The sequence below is a fragment of the Sylvia atricapilla genome, chromosome 1 (assembly GCF_009819655.1).
Source record: "Sylvia atricapilla isolate bSylAtr1 chromosome 1, bSylAtr1.pri, whole genome shotgun sequence".
NCBI lineage: Eukaryota > Metazoa > Chordata > Aves > Passeriformes > Sylviidae > Sylvia > Sylvia atricapilla.
Genome location: NC_089140.1, coordinates 81,860,431 through 81,884,011, shown reverse-complemented (window position 1 = coordinate 81,884,011; position 23,581 = coordinate 81,860,431). Strand labels below are relative to the sequence as shown.

At 38.7% G+C, this 23,581-nt stretch overlaps 1 protein-coding gene across 1 annotated transcript in view; it reads left to right on the top strand.

Annotated features, from left to right (window-relative positions):
• Positions 1–23,581, top strand: part of ADCY2 (adenylate cyclase 2) — a 204,169-nt gene that overhangs the window by 60,836 nt on the left and 119,752 nt on the right. Inside the window, 1 exon segment of the mRNA XM_066326668.1 lies at positions 3,709–3,870. Within this exon segment, the coding sequence (XP_066182765.1) occupies positions 3,709–3,870 (162 nt within the window).

Here is a 23,581-nt window from a genome sequence, read left to right as displayed (position 1 = left end):
GTTGTTTTCAGTGCCGAAGCAACATCCCCGGTGATACTCTGTGTGCTAGGAAAGACAATTTTCATGTGTAAAATATGTTAAAATTTCCACTCCATGTACTCTTTACAGTTAAGGCAACCCCACTGAAGAGTAGAAACTGGTGACACAAGGGAGGCAAGGTGTCTCAGAACTGATTGTGTCCAAGAAAAACATGGATTCATTCCACCGCAGTTATGCCATCACAGTCCAAACTAGTGACATTTCCAATAGCAACGTCTGTGAAGCACAAGGTATTGTCAGCTTCATACCACTTCTCCTAGCTGATAGCCAACAGAATAAAGTCTGTAGTAGCCAATTTTCTTGGTTTGAAAAGACAGGTGTCTGCCAGGGAAAGGCTGGAGCCTCCCTTGGAATGGAGAATGTAAACCCCCTCCCTCCATATTATTATAATTTTGAAGTTGGACTTTTAGGCAAAAATATGGGAATAGAAATAACAGTTCTTTACTAAGAATATTAAAAATAAAAAATGTAGTACAAAAAAAGCAAACAAACAAAGAAAACCCTGACAGAGTCAGAACATAGCCTGACACCCTGTTGGTCAGGGTGTTGGGAGCAGTCCAGTGAAATCCTCCTGGAGTGAGAGATCTGGTTCTGTTGGAGTAGAGATAATCCTGTAGAAGGGTGAGTTTTCCTCTGAAGTCTAGTGGTGGGGAGATGGGTCCAGTCTTCCTCTCAGAATCCAGAGGAAACAGGCTGTCCTGGTGTTCTGAATCTCAGGTTTTATCCAGGTAGGAAAGCTTGGCTCCTCCCTCTGGGTGGAGCATCTCACAATGGGATGATGTATTTTTTCAATCATGCAGTGAGACTCAATGGCCCATTAACAGAAGATATCCCCTGGAGGGAGGATGCGTTGTGGAAGAGATAAAGAACACTGCCCCACAGCTGGCTCCTTAACAGAAGGCACCCACCCCCTCCCCCCAGAGTCACAAGGAATGGGCCATAGAAGGGAAAACCACCTCTCCAGCTGGTTTCAACAGATGGTAACTTTTGGTTACATCTTGCGTTGCAACCCAAGACACCAATATGTATCTAGAGGTTCTGGGACAAAACTGCCAACATGAAAAATGCTCAGAATGGGTTTAATTTAAAGAAGGATCTACTTCTCTATCTTGTGCAGCCTGAATCTTTCCATTTTGCATGATGACGATGTTTACTCGTGGTTTTATGTTGTGTTCTGTGACAAGAATGAACTTTTGGTTCATGATCATCATATCCCACACTATGTTGTCATTTTACCATTTGGTGTCCAGCTTTCTCCAGTGGCATCACTGCAGCAATCTGTATGTGAACTTTGGCTGCCCTTCTGAAATCAGCTGCACAAAATCTGCAGAAAAATCATCTGTTACATACCCATCCAGGCAGCTACACTCCAGCAGTGCACCGTCCTTTGAATCACTGTGGAGAAGAGCTGGTTACACATTGGATGACAATGTGGCCCTGCTGAGGTATGGGAGAAGAAATACAGAGAACAGCAAACCTACTCAGAGTTTGCTAAGCTCTGACAGTCAAGAGTGATGGGCCAGAGTCCTGGATACCCCTCAATCAAAGCAGGAAAGCCACATACTTCTCTGTAAGATGTTTCACCAGTGTTAACCAACAGGAATGCTACATGCTGTGATGCACACCATCAATGCCCAAGCATTGCCATCTCCAAGGTATGGATAGCATAAATCCATGGATAAAATATTGGAGAATCAAATTCCTAAGACAATGTTATTTCAGATCAGGACAAAAAGCAAGTTTAAACTAGGCAGTCATAGTGATGACTCCCACAAAAGACTGCTTCCAATGTAACAGTGACAGGCCTTGTGGTTATGGCACAGTTTGGGGGAACAGGCTACTTTTAATAGTGTCAAAAATAGTGCACTGTAAATTAACGCTGTGTTTACTGGCCAGAACACACACCAATTGCAGGCATGCTGTGGTCATTAGCATTAGAAAGTCTTGCAATGAAATAATAATGGGATCTTTCAGATCTTGGCATCACTGCTTTTTAAGGTCAGCGTCAGTAATATCTTGCCAGTTCTTACAAAATGAGAATGGAAAGGGCCATTAGTGAAAAAGATCAATGGCAAGGGCCATTGTCCATTCTGCAGACTATGACTCAAGCTAAGAAGCCTGTTCCTCTTTCTCCCTGCTCAAAACCCTTTGTGTGTAACTGGCATTTTGAAATATGTTGAAAGGTCCCAAGTCTTACATACAGTCTGTCTGCAATCAAGATGAAAGGTAGAAGTGTCTTATTTCAGGTTACGTGTGGAAAAAAGTCTTGAGCCATCATGATATAAAAAAGCAACCTCTGTGATAAAAGGAACTCTCTTAGATCATTAGACTACTACTAGAAATAGGAGAAAAGCAGTGTGGCCAAGAATTAAAGAGCTGATGACAGATGCCGTTTCCTGCATGTATTTTGGAGGAGGGTTTGTGTTTTAACATGACTGATAGATATCCTGCTTTGCAACAGTATTCTCATGCCAAATTTCAAGACTGGAAATAAATGCAAATATAAGAATTGACGGGTCAACTTTTTTAAAATCAATGTTCTTTAACACAATTCCTCTGCAGCTGAGCCTACTTGAATATGTAGTTGACTCTGCAGTTGTCACAGGCAGATGTGAAGAATACAGGCTGACAGTAAGGGATGTATGCAGCAAATTACTCTTGCTCATACCTGCCTGGGAGCTTTCTGTGTTCTCTCTGTACTGCGGGTATGCAACTGCTAGATGGTGAATAGGCTTACATCAAATTGATGGAATGCCTTACATGGAGATACAATTATATACAAGCTGGCACATTTTCAGAATCGCCTACTTACTTATGTGTGCAAAACTTGTGTCCCAAATCCAGTTACATTTCCTCAAATGTGTGGTGGGATTTGAAACATAAACATACCATCAAATATATATTTTCTATGTATAGCTAAGGAATCCCTTTTGCTGTTATGAGTTGGGCTGTGCATTTGTTCCATAAAGTTAGTTTGGACACTATTACCCTTTAAAATAAGATAACAGGAGATTCTGCATATGGACTTTGATTTTTCTGAAGCTGTTTTTCATGACTAAATAAATGCATTACCTTAAAATGTAGTGATTTTATGATATTTGACATAGGTTATGTAGATACACATGAAATACAATCTTGTTAAATCAAATTTCTTGGCTAAACTTGAGCACATTTTTTTTTTCTTTTTTTTGCATAATGTCACATATATATATGAATTTTTAGTTCATCGGGATGTACAAAATCTCTCTATATTGAAATTAAGGCTCTGTGAGGACTTTGGCAGATTGTTTTGTAATGCAGGTCACAATCATAATTGACCACTGCTGGGATAACTCTTTACTTGTAAAACAGAGCATTAATTAAAAAAAAAAAATCGAAAGTATAAATTTTAAGTAAAATTTGAAAAGTTTGGACTATTCTGTAGGTCTGAAACCATGATTTAATATCTTGAAATCACACTTCTGAAGTCTAATATAATGTAAATTTTCCAACGCTCTTAAAAATTAATTCTTCCTAAATTAATTTTCTTCAGTGGTTGGCAACGACTTTCCTGTGAAAAACTGGTATGTAACTTTATGCTGGCGACAACTCAGAATTAAATGCTATTTTCTAATCTTATTCCAAAGTGAGTTTGACATGCTTCTTTTTTTGTCTTGGTGTCTTGCACAGGTGTCGTTTTTCTTGTTCATCATTTTTGTGGTGTACACCATGCTGCCCTTCAACATGAGGGATGCTATAGTTGCCAGCGTCTTGACCTCTGCCTCGCACACGATTGTGCTCAGCGTCTGTCTGTCGGGCACCGCTGTTGTAAAGGAGCACTTGGTTTGGCAGGTAGGTGCTTTGTGGAGTAAATGATTAACTGTGCATCGAATAGCCTGGTAAATGAGCCAGAAGTGCCTTAGTGGGTGCTTGGGAGTATAAACTTATTTCTGTCTTGATTTCAGAATTGCTAGTTTGCAGGTAATTCGCTTTCTAATAGTGGAGGTGTCAGTAATGTTGTGTCTTCCTGAATTACACGCAAAAGTGGTGGAATCTGCAGCCATTTAGCACTTACCAATGCGAAAACTTACATTGCTTGAAAAAAATATGTGATGCAGTTGTACTGTGGTAGGTCCATTACCCCTCTGGTTTGTAAAGCACGTTGTTCATCTCCTCACCTCATTGAGGCCTTGCTTCCAAGACCAAGGACTTTTTCCAAGTAGCAAAATGTTATCTTTGACATTGTTCCTTTGAATATGTTCAAGTTAGCTGAGTTAAAGTTCTGCTGTGAAGACACTGCCCTTTACAGGTCTGCTGTAGGTCTTGTCCTCCTTCTGTAATTCTCAGCCATTTATAGGAATTTTACAGCTTCACCCTGACTGTTCCCAATGATTGAATGAGACTGGCTGGCTCCAGACTCCATGACATTTTGAAACCCATCTGTGTTTGCAGTTCTGTCTTAGATTGTAACTCAACTTCGATAATCTACCGCATGACATACTGCAGATTATTAATTTGTGAAAATCCAAATATTATGAGTTGGGGTTTTTTTTACTTTTTTTACAGAATTTTTTAAAAATGGTGAATTTTTACGGTTTTAGTTGCAGTACTGTGATGATCCGAGCTGACATTGATAGAAATCTGTATTTTTTAAGGAAAACATAAGATTTTATTCTGAAAAACAATAACATTGGGTTTTTAGCATAGTTACGCCATGTTTATGAAACAGAATTATTTTACCTTTTGGATCAAAATGCTACTGAAGCTTTAAAATAAACACAGTTTTATAAACATACTAATAGAACAAGAAAGACAGACATTGTACTATTTATTGCGGATAGCATTAAGGACAAAGCAAGTAATAGTTTCCACTTACTTCTTAAGTTACTTAAGGCTTAGTTTGAGAAACACTGTGCATCAAAACGATTTTACAAATGTCCTGCCTTGTAAATTGTTGTTCAGGAAAAAGCATTTTATTTCCAGTTTTGGCTGCAGTAATGTGTTCTATGGAATATTGAAATTGAAGTCTGGTAAACAAAATTACAGAGATGTAATTCTCTGTAGAAATTTTAAATTATGAGCAAGGTAGTTTTGCTTTTCTCTTGCTTATTTGGATTAGTTGAGTGGTTTTTTGTGGAAGTTGCAAAGTTATGCTGTATGTTAAGCAAGAACTGTGATCATTTGCAGTTAATATTTAAATAATTCAGTAATACACTTATTAATATTTGTAGTGGGAAACAATCAGTTTTTTGTTAACCTATGGCTTTTATTCTGGGCATCAATACACTGCTAAACAGTGTTAATGTTTGCCACTCATCTAAAATTGTTTTGAGTTAAAATTGCTGTTTGCAAAAATTACTTATTTTTCTTGCTTACCTTTCTAGAACCATTAGCATTTGGTATACCTAAAACAATACCTACAGAAGATGTTGTATTTTTGGACCCATCGCATCTGCAGAATCAAAAGAAACAAATCATGATCTGTGAGGCAGAATTACTGTCTTTCATATCTTCTGTAACTTCGTGTTTCATTCAGAAAGAGTGGCAGTCTCTCCATAGTTTGTAAATTTGTTAAGAATGTTTAGTTTCCGTGTTGTTACTAGTTTTCTATTCTGTCTTTGTGAAATGTGTTAAGTGTTACGAATAGCTTGGCAGTTACTGCAAGTACTGAGTGCGCTGCATTCTTGTGAATTTGGGGGAAAGACTAAATAATGCCCCCTGATTCCATTTCATTTGCCCTCTGTATGTTTTTAGATTATTATTTTTATACTTCAGAGTGTAAGCAAAAGGTGTTTGCTTTGTGCTCTTTGCTTTTGAAAATCGAGACCACAAATAAGGACTTAGACTAGAGGTACTGATAGCACCGAAAAGAAAAATATCATTTGTCAATGATATGCCTTATGTTGATATAGAATATATATTATAGTATATATATATCTTGTGTATGTTACAAACATCCTTCTGTAGAGAATACCTGCAGCACCTTTATGATTACTTCCTATATTTTGAGACATCCATTGTATGTTCTCTGAGCTTTCTCTTGGCTTTTTTCAGTAATTTCATTTTCAACCATTTTTTCAGTCTTTCTTCTTATGTCAAGTTCTCCCCGTATTATGTGTTTGATAGGCCTTTGCTGGACCCCCTTCAATTTTTCAGCATCTTTCAGTGACTGATTGGCATCCCATAACATTTTAAAAGTTAATCATGCCTTCAGTCTATGGATAGGGAAAATTCCATGTTCTGAAGCATCCGCTCATTTTGAAATTTGACAGAGCTTGACTGGTTTTGTCATTCCTTTGTTATCCTCTGTAAGGTTTTACATCAAAAAAGTGGCTTCCCTAAAGCCACAAAGCTTAGGATGCTCTTGATCCTGGGTCTGTTGCAATTAGAGATACTGAGATGAAAGCCTCCTGCTGTGATAAAGAATCCTTCAACAGACTCTCTGCTGGTTACATGAAGTAATCTCTGTTTGACCTACATGTCTTTTGGGGAGAGGGAATCCACCCTGGTTTAAAAATCAGGAATGGTGGAGATGTGCTTCCACAAGCTTTCTTATTTTTTTCCATGACTGTTGAGCATCAGTGTTAGAATTCTGTTCATCTTTTGTAGTAGGAATTTATCTAGCTTTGTCATCCAGCTTCTGGATCTCATTTTTTTGGCCAGTAGGCTGACAGACCCAACAGGATCCAATTTCTGTTCCTCCCATGAGAGTGCTTCTCGACTATCATGAATTTGCCTCATAACCTTTTTGTCAGTAAAATAAACGAGTTGCCTGCTTTTGCACGAGCTAAGACTTTCATCACTTTCACAGTTGTTCTTTGAGTCCTCACTTGTGCTTGATCAACATCTTTCTTGCAGCGTGGGCATTTGCCTTGGAGGAGGAGCGTGCCAGGAGCAGCTGCAGCTGTGCCAAATGCTAACAGGGGCCAGGTCTACAAAGGGGTCAGTGTCCTGCTGTGCCCAGCACCGAGACACAGCCCCTACAGTGAGACACCCGCCTCAGCCTCCCCGTGTGCTCCTGTGGGGAATTTAATGCACAGCTGTGGGATCTCTGACGGGAAAGGGGAAAAAGAGTCCTGTGTTCAGCTTCGGTTTATGAAAAAATGATAACTGTGTATGTAGGTTTGGGGGCTTTTTTCTGTTGAAAGTTTTAATCCTAACCTTTGCAAGGCGCACGGTCTGGAATCTGGGACTCTGCCCCCTCTTTCCAGATGAGAATCCTACTGCTAAGCAGAGGATGTTCTGTCTCCTCCAGGACTGCTCTAAGACAACGTGGCTCTAATTCTGATGTAAAGGCATTTGGCTCAGAAGACTTTCACAACTTTAACATCCGTTTCAGTTATTCCTGGAATGGAAAGTATTTAACCGCCATCTCTTGCTATGAACACATAACCTGTTTTTCCCCAAACCAGAACAGATTCTAATCAAATACTTGTGTTTTTCCTGCTCTATTATCAACTAGCTTACCAGTCTGATCTCATAACAGCTTGATACTATTGTTAGAGGTAATTTTGTTTTTAATCTGTTAAAAAGAGAGGTAACCAAAATAATTAAATATCCTATAAGCTTCCATTTTTCTTTTTCCCCTGTGATTTATATGAGGAATGTGGTTTTTTTTATACTTTAATCTTTAATCTTTTACAGTTTCACCTTCTCAGCAAGCAATAGTATTACTCTTGCAATCATTTTTCATGAGCTGTGGCTAAGTGCTTTCCAAACCTTGGCTAAATCACTAAAACACCCCTTTTTAAGTTTTTTTTTTTTAAAGTAGTGTTCTTTACCTTAGAAGATTTTTTTGGTGGCTTCTTGCAGCCCTGTAAAAGGAGTTCCTTTTAAAGGCACAATATTTTAGCTAGGCAGAATGCACGTGTGCATACATACAGCTTTATATTAGCTTTGGACTCCATTCAGGAATGTGTACACCAAAAGGAAATAATTTGTAACAACTTTTATGAGAGTCTTTGTGTGATCTCATAGCCTGGATCATTCTTAGAATAATAGTCTGTTGGGGTGGGAGAAAAACAAATGCTAAATGAAAAACTTATTTTCAGGAATGTTTGAACTGGGAAATTCCAAGGATTCATCCACAAGAGCTTGTGCATTTGCCATCAGCTAAGCTGAAGTCTCCTCTTTCAAAATTAAAAATCAATGGCTATGGGCTATTCAGGAAAAATAATAAACAACAGTGAATTGAAAAAGAGAATTTGCTTTATTTAAAAAAAAGTAATTGCCAATTTCTTCATCACTACACATCTTGAAACAAATTATACCAAAAACTCATAATCAGAAGTGTAGCAGGATTTTCAAAGATGGACAATTTTGATTTTAATCTATAATATATATTTAGATGTTCTAATCCACATGCAGCATATGATGCAAAAGCATCTATACCTTTTGTTTAGAACACTGATTTAAACTCATCTATTAACTTGGTAACTTTAAGAGGTGATGATATTTACAAAAACTGTTTTATGTAATACGGTAGCGGAGCAGAAAAATAAAAATAAAAGCACCAGTATTCATTGGCTTATAAAAGAGGAAAATTTAAAGCTCTAGGGCTCAGAAATAGAATAGAAATTAGTTTATGCTGCTATCACACAGTGCAAGAAAAAATCATGTTTATTAAAAAAGTCTGGGAAAAAAAGCCCATGTCTTTAAGTACATCCAGTGCTGTACAACCCCTTAGGCTGTAAAGCTGCACAGTGCAAGTTTAAAGCACATAGGAACTTCATTCAGTATGAATGTCAAAAAGCTGTTACTGGGAGCTGAATTTATCCTTTTTCCCTGAATACCTTTTTTTCTTGCTTTTTTTTTTTTTTTTTTTTTTTTTTTTTAAGGAGATGAGGAAGGGTTATTGAAGGTAATGCAGCTGAAACAACTCCTGCTTTCTGCTGCTCGGTTTCACGAGGTGAATTGCTGTTGTTCCAGCTGCAGGTGTGGAGGGCAGTGAGTGCCATGGAAGGAGAGAGGCTCTGTTCCTTGTATTCCTTGTAGCAGCAGCTTCTTCTGTCCTGTACCTTGTGCCTTTTTCCCTTTGCTCTCCCCACCCCTGCAGCAGTCTGGCTCAGCACATTGTGCAGCAGCTGGAAGCCACATTGAGAGAGAAAGGCTCTGTCCTGCATTGCACAATGCAGTAGGCATATTTTTTATTATTGCACTTTTTCTTTACTCTCGATTTTATGCTTTATCTAGGCAGATATTGAAATGCCATCTGCTGTGGATTGTTAACTAATTTTCATGTTCAGCAGATATACTTTGTGTTTCACTCATTCTTTAAGACAATCTGTGCACTTTGGATGTGCTTACAAAGAGGCCACTTGCTTACAAGGGTATAGATATGTAGTAAAATGTATAATTGCATTTCAGAGTATTTAAACATAAACATGGAGACTATTAATGTCTTCCAAAAGGTCCCTGAGGCTGTAAAGGGAAGACCTGTAATACTTAGTGTGATGGAAGATTCAGTGAAGTCCTAGAATTGTATGGTGAAATGAAATCATGTGTGCAGGTGGCCATGTGGGTTTTCAAAAGCACCTGCAGCCCAAAATCAGCATATAAGAAATGCATAGAAAATAATCTTGGTGAGATGTGTATGAAATCATCAAAGTACAGAAGATAAGCAAGAAATGCCTCCTTTTTTTTTAATCATGGAAATATCTCCATGAGTTATAAAATAACTCCAGTTAGCATTGATTCTGAAGCTTTACTGAAAGGAATAGATTGATATTTATTTGTGTTAACTTCATTTAAATTAATATTTTTATCAGCATCAAATATTTGTTTATCACTTTCATACTACTTTAGCTTACATTTCCTATTCTAAAAGAGACAATTGCTGAAGCAATTTTTAATTTTTCAAAATATAAATTAATCTGTCCTTCAGTGTGTGCTTGAAACTATAAAATGTCTGTGTCAGCATGCTCCATCTTGAGGCTATACTATACTCCATCTATACTTCCAAAACTGTAAAAAAATTAAAACAGGTGTTTGCAAATTCCAGTCCTTCTAGGCTGGAGCAGCAACTAAACTGTCACATATACGGCATACCTTTTGCAAGGGGGTTGTATTCCAGATCCTTCTAAAGATGACTTTAATGTTAATAACTTACCAGTAAAAGGTTAAACTCATGAATCCAGAATTTTGTAATACTGTCTATCCAGATAATTTTTTTGGGGTAAAGAATTTGTTACTTCATCTGAGAGTTTTGTTAATTTCTTTCCATCTTCACAGATGTTGGCCAGCCTTTTCAGTTACATAGCACTTTTACAGATGGGTATTTTTTGTCAAATTTATTGTGAATTAGTTCTTTTCCTATTGCAGTGAGAACATTAAATTCTGTGAATGATACTCACTCTAGGCATGATGCTTTGTCATTTCATGTACTCGAAGAATTACCGTCTGGCTCTACATATTCTTTGTAAGAATTCTGTAGAAGAAAAATATTTTTCACTATCAATATGTGAATTCCCCATCCTGTCAGCCACTTTTAATGCAGCATAAAATATGGATCTGGAGCACAAACACTTGTTGTTATGTAGAGAAGACTTTGGTGAGTCGGAGTCCACCTTGCAGTGGTTCAAAACCCCATATCTTTGTAGATGCCTACAATAGGATGGGATCTTTCTCTTTGTCACCTAAGCCCCTGCCACCCACCAGTGCAAAAGTACTGGTCAACTAGAAGTCATTCCTCTTCCAGTCATCTTCCAAAATTTGCACTCCTGTGCACCCATGGCAGTGTGTGCTCATGCAAGTCCCTGGGTAGCCCTTGTTTCCCTCAGCACACTTCTGCCATGTGTTTCAGTAAACTGCTGGTTGCAGAGCTGCCTTCAAGTGCCCATCTTGTAGGTCCTGTGATGGAATCAGTTAATGCTCCCAAACAAGCACGTGGAGGCCAGGTGTGAAGGAGGTAAACTCTGCCACATGTTTTGGGTTTTTTTTCTTAGCAGCTACAGTTATGCTGCTGGTAAAAGGGGAACTGTTCTCTGGCCCTGGAGCTGGTAGCACAGCACAGCTTTTGTTTACCTGCCCAAACTCCCCCCCCCCCCCTTTTCCCTTCGCCAAACACGGTGGTCAAGTGTCAACTTCTTCCAAAACACTTCTGACATATTCTGTCCTCCAAGACATGTAAGGCTCTGGGAAAATAGTGCTTTGCACAGATCAAAATGGTGCTAGTGAGCAAGGTAACAGCTTGCAATGATCATGGTCATGTCCTCAAGACACAGCTGGAGGACATCACCTGCAAACCTTGAAGTAAACCTGGATCTGGTGCTGGGTGATACTGTTTAGTGGATTAGGAGTTACAGTGGCAGTGCTGGGTGGACAGTTGGACTGGACGATCTTGTAGGGCTCTTCCAGCCCTGATGAATCTATGATTCTGTGTGTCCAGAAATTCCTAAGTCTTCACAGGGATTGCACCTTTGGAAATGGCACTGCATATTCTTTCCTCTCTCAGGGTATATGTGTTCCTACATACCCAGTGAGTGGCATCATTTGTTATCTGTGGGTCTGAGAAGAAATCATGTCTCTCCCGTGCCTCCCTCTAGTTACATGTAATAAATTATGTTTATCTGCCATCAGTTTAGAACTGGTTCTGGGTATACTAAAGACTGTGTGCTGCATATTTGCTGCAAAGGTCACCTGCTTGGACTCTGCTAGCTCCTGCCTGTTTCTGAGTGGGGCAGCATGAGTTTCGCAATCTTCTTTGATTGCAGCAGTCTGCAAACAGCAAAGGCTGGCGTTTATCAGACATAAAGTTATGTTCATGAATCTGCAATTTTATTTTCTTTGTTCCTTTGAGGATATATTTTCTCCCAAATATGTGGCAGTCTATCAGCTCAGGAAACACAAGAACACAGATCTGAAGTAAGCAAGCTGCCTCTGCACCAGGCTAACTCAGGTCCACAGGCTTTGGGAGTTCAGGCTGTGTGAAAGCAGTTATGCTGCTCTGGAAACTCAGAGCTGTGCAAAAATCTCTCTGCATCTGAATGTTAGTCCAGCTTCTGTGTCCTTGGATATAGAATAGCATGGTTAATCCTAAGCCCTTTAGTCTTTTAACAAATAACTAAGACTTACCAGTGTTGAAATAGCATAGATCTGCAGAAGATTCAACTGCTGATGGGTGCCCAGAGCTAAGGCTGATGGCCTGTCTCTGACTAAAGCCTCAGCAGGACAGCAACCAAACAAACACCTGAGCAAAAGTACCCTAAAGCATTCCAGCAGATGTTTTGTTATCGATGCATGCAAAGTACTATCTATTCAAGGTCCCAGTGCCTGTTGTTCCAACAGTTGTCACTACGTGCTGCTGCAGAAGAGGATGAAAAAAAGGACTTTAAAGTTCAGTGGGGTCAGTTTTAAATTGGGGAAAATTATTGCAGCATTAATGAATGCAAATGAGTAGGTCAAATTCTAAAGCATGTGATTTTGAGTTCTTCAATGCAGGAACACCTTTGTGTTTAAGAAACCAATACTAAGTTTTGCTCCAAAGAAACAAATCAGGTTTCGTTGTGAAAAAATTTGTTCATTTAAAAGATTTCTAATGGCCACTTAAACAATCTTTTTTGTCTCGAATACCTTCTCACTATGTGTGGTTCTGGTTTAGTAGCTTCTCTGTCACAGTAATATTTGTTCATGTTAACCCCAGCAGATTTTTCTATCCTATTTACTAGTGTTATTAGCTACACTTTGCCCCTAGACACATAGAGATGAGATCCTGCTCAAGTTATTTTCAGAAAGGGAAAGACTGTGTCCTGATGAGTGTTTATTCACATTATGTACTTCTAGTAAAACTGTTTGGTTTATTCAAGGAGGTTTGCAACAGCCAGTGTGAGAGACCTTCACATTCTGAATGCAAGTATGAGGTGTGCAATTATCCTGTTTCCTCTAGTATGCAGGTGATGAGATGGAGTTTTAGCTTCTGATGGAATTCAGCTGGGGATTTGCTGATGGTCTCTGGACGCTGACTGACGCTGACCTCCATGTACACGCAGACACACACAGTGCTTGGCCCGTGGCGTGAGTCATTAAATTTTGGCCTGGGGAAAAAACAGCCCACAGTGACAAGGAGCAATGCTCCCGGGTGGTCTGCCTTCTCCAGCCATCTCACACAGGCCAGTGGGCAGGAGCAGAGAGAGGAGATGGTGTTGTCCCTGTGTGACACCCGGAGTGGCTTTTGCTGTAGTGACAATGTCCTCAGGGTCCAGCAGGGCAGCGGAGTGGTGGCAGTCCAACCCCAGTTCTTTTGCCCTAATGGACTATTTAGATTCATTCATTTATCATGTTTAATTTATTTCCTAACATCAAATACAGCCAGGTTGGTTAAGATCCTTAGGGCTTCTCTTGCCCTCCTTCCCTCTACTCCCTCTTCTTTTTTAATAAAATAAGCATAGGATAACAATTCAACAACAATTCAATTACAATTCAAGAGTCTTTAAAAGTGGAGAAGTTCCACAAATGTATAAAAGCAAAAAGGAGGGGATAGAGAAGAAACATTAAATTATCTGTGCAAAAATGGGGACAAAAGTATAAATGCTAATAAATAGAAGTAGAAAACTGACAAGTTTAAAGGTGGGTAATGAGGCACTTTTAATAATGTTCTCTATTATTTGCTCTAAGATTTTGTTTTATTTGCTGTGCAGTCATCAGCAATGACACCTTTTTTCTGCTATCCAGTCATTTAAGGAGTAAATGTTTTCCTCAGGTATCTGGAACTTTCTCACCTCAGTTCAGTTTATTGATACTGCACCAATGATCTCTGAATGCAGAGATGATTCCCATTCTACTCTTATTGGTATTGACTGCATCACATCAGAATCTCTTGCACATGGTGCACACACAGTCCCTGAAATCATTATCTAGTTGTTTTCTCTGAAATACGTTATTTCAGCTTCTGTTGAGCTGCATTTGCTAAAAATATGCTTGAGTCAAATCCCTGGGCTGCACACAAGCAGAGCTGGCCTGCCTGGGACAGTGGGAGATCAAGTAGTAACCTTTTAAAACACATTCTGTATCCTCCCTGGACCTACCTGTGCTGTCACTCCTCCTGGGCTTTGTCAGTAACCTTTAAGATCCTGCAAGGTTAGAACAGAGTACAAATAAAGATGCCAAATTTTTAACCCTCTTTTCCTCAGCAGAGTCAGTGTTAAACCCAGCTCTGCATTTGAATCACCTGGTGCAGGCAATTCAAATGAGTGAGAGACTGATACTGAAGGGTGTTGAGTGGCAAATTTCTGCCTCTTTCCCTCCTCTGCGAGGAGGAGACCACAGGCAGCAGAAGTGTGCTGGAGAGCCATTTTAGTCCTGCTGGAGCAGCCTCAGCGGTGACTCCAATCGTTCTCATATTACTGCTGGGATAATTATTGCAGCTGCAACCAGCTGGTCCTGTCTGGAAAAAATGTGTCTCTACACACTGGATTTGGATATTTTGGATATTTTCCTTGTCTCAACCTTTGGCTGATATCCATTGTCTATGCTTTCTAAACTCCGCTGACTCTTAGATTGGATCAACTGTTATGTCAATGTTAATTAAAAGCTAATCTTCAAAAAACGTGAAGTAGCAGAGAAACAGTGACAGAGGAACCCCAATAACCTAATCCAAGCAAATTGGACACTTAACTGACTTAGTATGGCATGTTTAGGGGAGGAACCAAAGTGGGGAAATGGAGGTATCATAGTGGTTTGGAGGAGGAACAAATATGGGAGGATAGATGAACGAGGCAATGAAAGCAGATGACCACATGTTAACAGGCTGTGGTCAGTACTGTTATCTGGCCATGCCCTGTCCTTGTCCCACACTGTCTTCTTCTCAACCTCCATCTGTAACACCTAACTTTTGGTGTGCATATGCCTATATGTGTGGGGAGACCATAGAATGGAAACCTTGTGTTGTCACAGGTGTTGTAGTGCAGCAGCTGGAGAGAATGGAGAGGTCTGAATACTGTCTGGTACTTAGGGGGCTGTGGGTCAGACAGGCTCCAGAGCTGGGGCAGCTGCACTTGTATTTTGTGGGTGTGTATCTCAGCACATGGGATGATCACTGGTCAGACCACACTAATGGTGAGTGGGAGATGAGGCCGTGAGCCTGGCTTGGATACTGGAGAGGTTAGAGACCATGTGATTGGACTACTGGAGGAAGCAGAGAGTCCAAGCCAGACCAGAGACAGACCTGTTTGTGCAGGTGGGTGATGATCCAGAGGCTGGCTGTTTAACAGATTTGGTTTATGCTGGGATTGGGATATATAATGTATCTATGTATGTATTCTGTGCTAAATTGCTTTCATCCTGTTGAGCCAGAGAGGGGAGAAGGACCAGGATGCTGACGCAGCTTGTGTTTGCCCAAGTGCTGCACTGATCTTGTGTTTTTTCAGTCGTTGTTGGTCTGTGTGGTTGGCTACTGGTATGTGTATAAATGCATTGTATGTATGTATGTCTCATAGCTGCATGGATGTGGGGATGTGGTGCTGCAGCAGCTTTGACTCTGACTTTACCAGAGTCAGCAAACTCCACCATAAACCAGAGCCACATATTTTCAAATAGAATTCCATATGTTCATAAACAGCATTATGACTTTTTTCTAGGAAGTGTTTTTCTTGGTGAACTTGATGAAGATTTACTTTAATATCTTTACAACAAATAACATAGGGACAGTTTCTCCTCAGGGTATCCCTTCCCTTCATATTCACACTTGGGATGTGGTAAACACCGAATCCATAAGCTGTGGTCATCATGAGAAAACATTAAACTTTCATATCTCCTTCTGGGAGTTGCAGGCATGCCTATTCCTGCATGAGGAGTTGATTTTTCACTAGACATTTGCTGATCAATGTCAGGGTTCCAGGCAACCACAATAGTATCAGAGTTAAAGAAGAATAAGTGTGGAAATGTCGCTCCATAATTACTGAGCTGATATGATACCTGGCAGTGAAGGATTGCTGCAGGCAATTGCTCTGGGGGTGTGGAGAGAAGGGAAAGATTTTCTGATGCAAACTGCCTAAGCAGACAGTGCTGTCCCTAGAGAGACATTGAGCATTCAGGTAGTGGAGCACATTTTTTTCCTCTTCAATGTCACTGAAAGAAATATAAGGATAAAGAGTAGAGGTGAGCTCAGTGTTAGAGTTGAGCCTGAAAGGTTGTTACAATTTTTAGAGAAAGATTGAATATAGCTTGTGAAAAGGGATTTACAGTAATGAATGCTCTTTCCATCCCAGAAATATCTGCCACAGTTCCTTATGTTTTATCAGAAATTTATATTAGCTGTTATTTAGTTTGTGAAAACAGCACAAAGAAGGCAGTGGTGCTGACATTCTCCTTCTCAGTTTGGATGATTTGCTATGATGCATAATGAGGTATCTCAGAGAACTGAGGAGCTAAGACACAGGGCAAGAGTTGGACTTAATTGCTTCAGGGTGATGCTCCTGTGTATCTGCAGTGCTCTTTTGCAGTTGAGGTGTGTGCAGGTAAATTGGCTTCTTTTGCACTATGGGAAGAAAAAGAAATCTTCCTGAAAACTTGGACTGTTTGCTATCATGTTGGTAGCTCTGCAAGTGGCACCTTTTGGTTAGAATTTACTATAAATTAGCAAAAGTCTGAAGTCTGGAGATATTCAAGAACATCTGGACACAATCCTGGGCCATGTGGTCTAGGATGACCCTGCTTAAACAAAGAGTTTGGGCCAGATGATCCACTGTGGTCCCTTCCAATCCCTTCAGTGATTCTGTGAAGTCTGCTGTTTTATTTTAGCTTTCCAAATTCAAATTTCCCCTTGTAAATTGCTGGAAGTTTTCTCCCAAGATTTATGCCTTCCTTCTGCTTCCCTCTCACCTTGGTTTAAAATACATTTCTGCTTGCTTTTTTACTTATTCTTTCTTAAAAACCTGCTTTGGGCTTCTTTTTCTAACCTAGCCGGGCCTTTTAAAAAATTTAATTTTTGTGGGTTTTTTTTAAACCTTCAGTATAGTTCATCCTGCTTAACAGCTTCCTGTGACAGACAGTTCATCAGCTTACCTGTGTTGTAAGAGGAACCATCTTTTGCTTGTTTTAAATTTGTCATATTTTTGCATCCCCCAAATTCTTACATTGGGAAACACTGAAGAGTTGAGCTCAGTTCACCCTTTCCAGATCATTCGTGATCCTATAAAACTCTGTCACACCTCCTCTATCATTTCTTTCCCAGGCTGCAGAATTGAAAGTTATTTATCTTTGCTTGTTTAGAAGCCATTCCATACCTTTGATCTTCCTTATTGCTTTTCTCTGATCTGAAAGTTTTCTCTTACACAGTATGAAAGCACAGCCTATTAGACAGAAAATCCATTAATACTTCATAACATGCTTGTTTAGTAAGGAAGTAGGTCATTGTAAATTCTGATGACCCTGAATAAAGAGGAAAAAAATGGCTAGCCTGATGCTCAAGGCAAGCACAAATTAGCTGAAATGTTACAAGTGAAGGAAATGAAAAATCTGTGACCTGACCCGTGCGATCTTGAGGCAAAGACTTAGAACATTTTGCTTAACAAAATGCACATGATTCTGTAGTTTGTGAAGGAGGTTCAGAAGAACTGTTATGCATTAATTAGGGTGAAGTAAGAGAAATAAATATGTTCTCTTTTCATGTCAGAAGCTAAAATGTTGAGGTCTGCTTGTACTAAAAATAATTCTAAGGGAAAAAATAGTGGTTCTGATTGTACTGTATTATGCTAAAACCTGAGCAGCTAGGTTTGTTTCTGCAGGGCTGTTGCTTATTGGATTATTATCATTATTTTTTTAACAATTCTGATTTAAGAGTTGTGAAGCTGAATATGAACAAAAAAATATGTTTCTATACCCATATTAGTAGGGATGTGGGAAATGAAAATCTGTACTTAGAGGCAAAGACTCCTTCCTAGACCAGGATGAAAAATTTGATTTTTTTTTAAGTAACTCTATTCCTTTTTAAAAAACATGTATTCACCAAATGAAAGTATAAATAGAAATGAATTTAAAAATTTTAAAATTGCAGTGTATCTGAATGATAATGCAGTTACTGTCTCATTAACTGGATGCCAAAAGAAGGCAGTGATAATTGTGTAGCTGCTGCTAAGAAAATTTTCAGAATGCATTATGGATGTTGTGCCTCATCTTGACAAAGTCAGTTCACAAAAGAGCAATAAGCACTATCTCAAAGGAGTATTATGTTTTAGATATTAAAATCTTTCCTTAACAAGCATCCAAGATATAGATCAAAGTAGAACTACAGTGTGTATGGGCTTGAAATTCATACATATTTTCTTGAACTCAGGATTGCAGATCTGTTCCTATTTTGGAAACGAGTTAATTCCAGTATTTTTCAGAGAAAGTTCATGGTATGTTCTGTGGTATTCAGCATTTTAGCAGCAAAAAAATGCTTTGCATTATATGATGTCTTGACAATATTAGTGCCTGTATATATAATATGCAAAATTATATATATCTAATGTACATAATATAGATGAATATATGAATTTTCTCCTCTTCTACACATATTTTTTTAACAGCAAATCAAAGTCTCTGGACTGACTATACTGCTGTGTTTCAGCTGTGGTTAGTGAGGTTTTTTGATTATGCTTGTGTCCAAGTATCTTCCATTTAGTTCAGTGAATCGAGCTGGAATCAAACACGTCTGAATATCACAGGATATTTTTATAAGTCTGAACCCAAGTACAGAAGCCTTATTTCCACAAATTCTGTTTCTTCATCAAGTTCTTGTACTTTGCCCTGATGTCAGCAATGGGCCATCAGGTTGGACTACTCATAGATTAAATCACAGATCATGTGAACACAGTGCTGCTTCTGAGAGGGGCAGAGTAGGCTTAGACAAGAAAGTCATGTATATACCTCCTAGATGGATTGAGACTGTCGAGGTTCGGTTTTCTTTTGCTGCCATTTACAGTGTTTTCGGGTGGTGGAGAAAGCTGTGGTAAGGGATAGTGCTAAACCACAGTGTGTGTGGAAAAGTAATGATTTATTTCTTTTAAGTCTCCTACACTTATATAAGCAAGCTCTGGGAAATAGAACAGCAAATATGATTAATACTGTTTTGGGTGGTTTTATTTTCCTCTCTGCCTATAGTGTTGTAGGGAATCAAATTCAAAGACATTTAACAGAAATTAATTCTCTTCTACTTCTATGAAGTTTGTTGAGCTGGATAAAAAAAAGAAAATAAATGCAAAGCTATATTCAGTTACATAACTACTTTAAAATTCTATGTTTTCCAAAGGTAGAGCAGTGATAACGCTTCATCAGTGCCAAAGTGCACAGTACATTGCTTTGGGATTCAGAAGAGCTGACCTGTGTCTCTCCGGCTTCATCTCTTGAAGTTCTGTTGATTTATTCAAAGTCCTTTGAAGTGTCATTTTTATGCTGTATGCCTCCATTAATTCATTTCCTTACTGGTTAAATACTGATTTTAATGTGTGGGGTCATACAGTTTGACCTCAAACATCCTATGTTACATTTGTAGCATGAGGACAATTAATGCAAAGGAAAAACTCAGATCTGGAGTGGAAAAGATCATCTTGTATTTGGCCATATTCTCGTCTATTCTGAACAGATCTGATGAATATCATTATGTATTTTAGGATCTTTCATATGGTACATAAAAAAATCATCTTGCTTTCTTAAAGTTTTAAAAAATTCAGTATAACTTAATGGGTTTCCTTATTGTAATTTTGCTTGTTGTCTCCACCTGCACTGTGGAGAATTTAATTACTTTGCACCTGAAACATGAAGTGTGTTGTATCTTCAGTGTGAGCCTCATTATAATCTTTACTTGTCCAGAGCCAGAAAGTACCTTAGGGTCTAAAGTGTCTGCTCAAGCAGAACTGAAGACTAATGTGTAGATCACTAGGCCAGAAGGAGCTGCAAGGATCATCTGGTGCCACAGTGTTTCTGAGATCAATATTATGTTCCTCACCTGACAATTCTCATCAAGGTTTTTGGCTCTCTCCCCATGCAGTTAGTGTTGATGGTGATTGCCTTTGACAACCTCGGAAAGCAGCACAGAAAGAAGAAAAGCAAAATCTCTTTTCTGCTTGTCTGTCACAGAGCTTCTAAAGAGCCTTTCTGTATCCACTCTGAGGCTGCTATATCTGCATCTTTAAAATCCAGATTGATTTGTGTCTTTTAACATAGAGGAAATTCGATTCTAACTTGTGAATGGACTTTCCCGTCATCATTAAGGCTCGGAGATGTTTGCCATGACCGAGGTCATGCTGACCTTAATTAAAGACCAAATCACCCTGTCTCTGCTAACGTCACACGCTATTTTCATAGACCCTTGCTGCAGCAGTTCCTCAGAAAGCTAGCAACTGAGCACAGCGCAGGCAAGTTAAAGACATGCAGTTAACTTGTTTCCAAAACATCTTTATTCAAATGTGATTTAAATTTCCTCAGTTATGGAAACATTTCCCATGATATGAATGATATGATAGAAGTTCCTGTAACTACCATAAACATGCTAGATGGGAGGCAAATCTGGAGTATTTAATTTGTTTGTTTATTTTTAACAGCAGTAACATGCATGTCTCATCCAAAATGCGGCTCATTAAACTTAGTCATTTTCCACCTACTCTCCCTTTTGCGTTGTTCTTTTTTTTATTATTATTTATTTTTTTCCTGCAGCTGCTGTATTACATGCTCTTCTGTGCAGCCTCAAAATTTCTTCCTTGCCTGGGGACCCACTTTGGCATGGGATGAGGGGCAGGCTGCCTGGGGCTCACAGAAGAGAGGGGAATGCAGCAGAGGCAAGGGGTGTGTCCTTGTGGGGCATCACCTTCTCCTATTCCTTTCCCCAAGGAAGAGAGTATCTGCCAGCAGGCACCACTGCATCCTATCACAGTCTTCAGAAAAAGATGGCTGGCAGCTCTGTAATCTGCTAATTTTGTTCTATTTTACCTGTGTTGGATGTATCATTAATTTTCTTTGAAAAACAAGGATTTTGAAGAAGAGAGGTTGTTTAATGGAGGGTGGGATATAATGGTTTTATAATTCAAATATCAAGCTATTAAAGCAAGCAGAAAATACCAAATAGGGGGAGCATAAAAATTATTTATGTGCCAGAAAGTACTGATTTTGGGAGATGCTTAGAACCCAGGATTCACTTTGCAGCCCCATCTATAACTGAGGGATTTTCTTAGACGTGTCTGTGACAATCTTGGTCAGCACCATATTTTAATGTGAGTCTTTAAGGCATTTGATTTGCTTTGAATATTTTTCCCAAGTATGAGTTATATAAAAGTTAATGGAGTGAATATAACAATTTCTGTATTTTAAAATTTTATACATTTTCTTCTACTGCAAGATAATTTATCAAAAATTCCTGCAATTTTATTGTTTTACTGTCTTCTGTTACTTGTAATCTTTGTATTCCCTTTGTACTTCAGTCCTTAATTATCCATCTGACACTAGTCTTCCGTTGGGGTAGGAGATTAATTTTGTCTTTCATCCATAATAGAAATTTTCAGTGTATTTCCAGCTATTGTGCTATAAGCTTGTTCATTTTTATATGTTTTTTAGCATATGAAATTATAATTTCTTGGGTCGTGAGGTGGTTTATTATTAATTTTGTTGGTCTTGACTACTGGTGATTTTTTAGATTTATCCCTTGAGCGTTTTCAAACTGACTCTAAGCCTGTTGTTTGTGACGACTTCTGTATTAACTACTAAATTAGTGTTGAAAGACTGGTAGACAATAATTTAAATATCAGATTAATATTGCCTACAATATATAATAGCAGGCAAGCCTCTAAAGAATTTATGAAAGAATAGACTGCTGAATAAAAGTTTGTTAAATCCAGCTAGATCTTTCTTGAGATGCTTTTAGAGCAACTTTTAATTTGCTTTTAGTGCATAGTCATTAAATATATTAATGAACTGTTCTAATTTGGTTTTTGTGTCCTACTAGTTTAATTCCTGCTAACTCTTTGATTATTCTTTGATTGCTGTGATATTTGTAAAAAAAAATAATCTTATTTTAAGTGCCATTCATTTAATCATTTATTGAACACATATATTGTTCAAGCAAGAAATGTTGAAAAGTCCTAGTAAAACCTGCAGTATTTAAAAGCATGGAAGCACTTTCCTTTCAGCTAAGTTTGAGTATTGATATTTAAAATCTGGATAGATTTTGGCCTCCTCTCATCTGATATTTCGTAGGTGTGAGCCAATTACAAACACCAGATAGTGTCATTTCCATGCCCATAATCTGCTAAAACTGCTCTTGGAACTCAGCTAGTCCCATAGCTGCCTGTAAAACCTGCTCAACATCCCTTATTTTTACCTATTGTTTGCCTGGATTATCTGTAAAGAAAGCAAAACATAATGATATTTTATTTAATAACAGTACAACTTTGCTACTGTTTGAAAACAAACAGATTTTTAATCCAGACTTACTTTCCAAAGTCTAAAAATTTCACTTTTAGAGTGGGAAGGGGACACAAAGCTGAAGCCATCTGCATGGGAGAAGTGACTGCATGATATCTATGTGTAGTTCAAGTGTGGTTTTACTGCTACAGTTCTACATCCATTAAGCAGACAATTAGTCTTTTTGCCCAAAACCAAAAAGTTCTGTGTATAAAGTCTTAAAAGATTATGAGCTTTCAGGTATTAAAAACAAGGCAAAAGTTACTTTGTAGTGTTTTTGTGGCTTTCCATTATTCTAAAAGATGCTTTTGAGCTTTAAATACAGGAAATCCCAGAGGAAAAGCATTTTCCTTTGTCGCATTTCAGTTTGTTACATTCCTAGTATGCATGATGCAGAACCACTGCATCAGATTGCTACTTTTGGTGGGTTAGAGGAATAAAAATACAGAGGCTGATTTTGAATTTCTCTCGTTGCTTGGCACAGTTTTGGCAGCATGTGGCACAAATCTGATAGAAGGCCAAATGTGCAGCTGTACTTCAGTGGAAATTGGTTGATCCATTGGATGTGTACATTTTCATTACACTGGCACTGTTGGGACAGCTTGCTCCAGCTGAAGGGCAGCCTGGTCACCAGCCACACTGGCTGGAAGAATGTTAAAGACAATACTATCCTTTTTCCAGGCTCTTGTCTCACATTTTTTATCTTGTTCCACCCCTTTTGAAAGAAGTAGACAGCTACTGTGTGTAATACTTGAAGTATGGTCATGTACTGTGTAAAAGCAACATTTTTGGTTCAGTGCTATGGGCTTCATCAAACAGTCCCTAGCGTGGAGAGTTTCCAGTATGGCAGAATTAGGATTCAGGGTAAACTTCACTCATGATCCTGCCTAAGAGTGTTTTTTACATCTCAGTAGTTTACCTCAAAACAGAATTGTATGACCATGGTGTGCAGCTACAACTCTGTCCCAGAGAGGATGACAGCATCACAGCATGTTTTTTGTGACATCACAAAAAGCATCTGACAGAATTAAGGGTAAGCAAGTGGTGAGAGGATTGAGAGTTATCTGTACTGGAGCATGAGATTTAATTTGAGGAGGGTTGCTGGGACACCTAATGCTGTAGTGTGCCAGCAGTGATAAACGACCACTGCTTTACTGTTGAGTTCGGTGTCCTTGCTCACGGAAATTTATTCCTT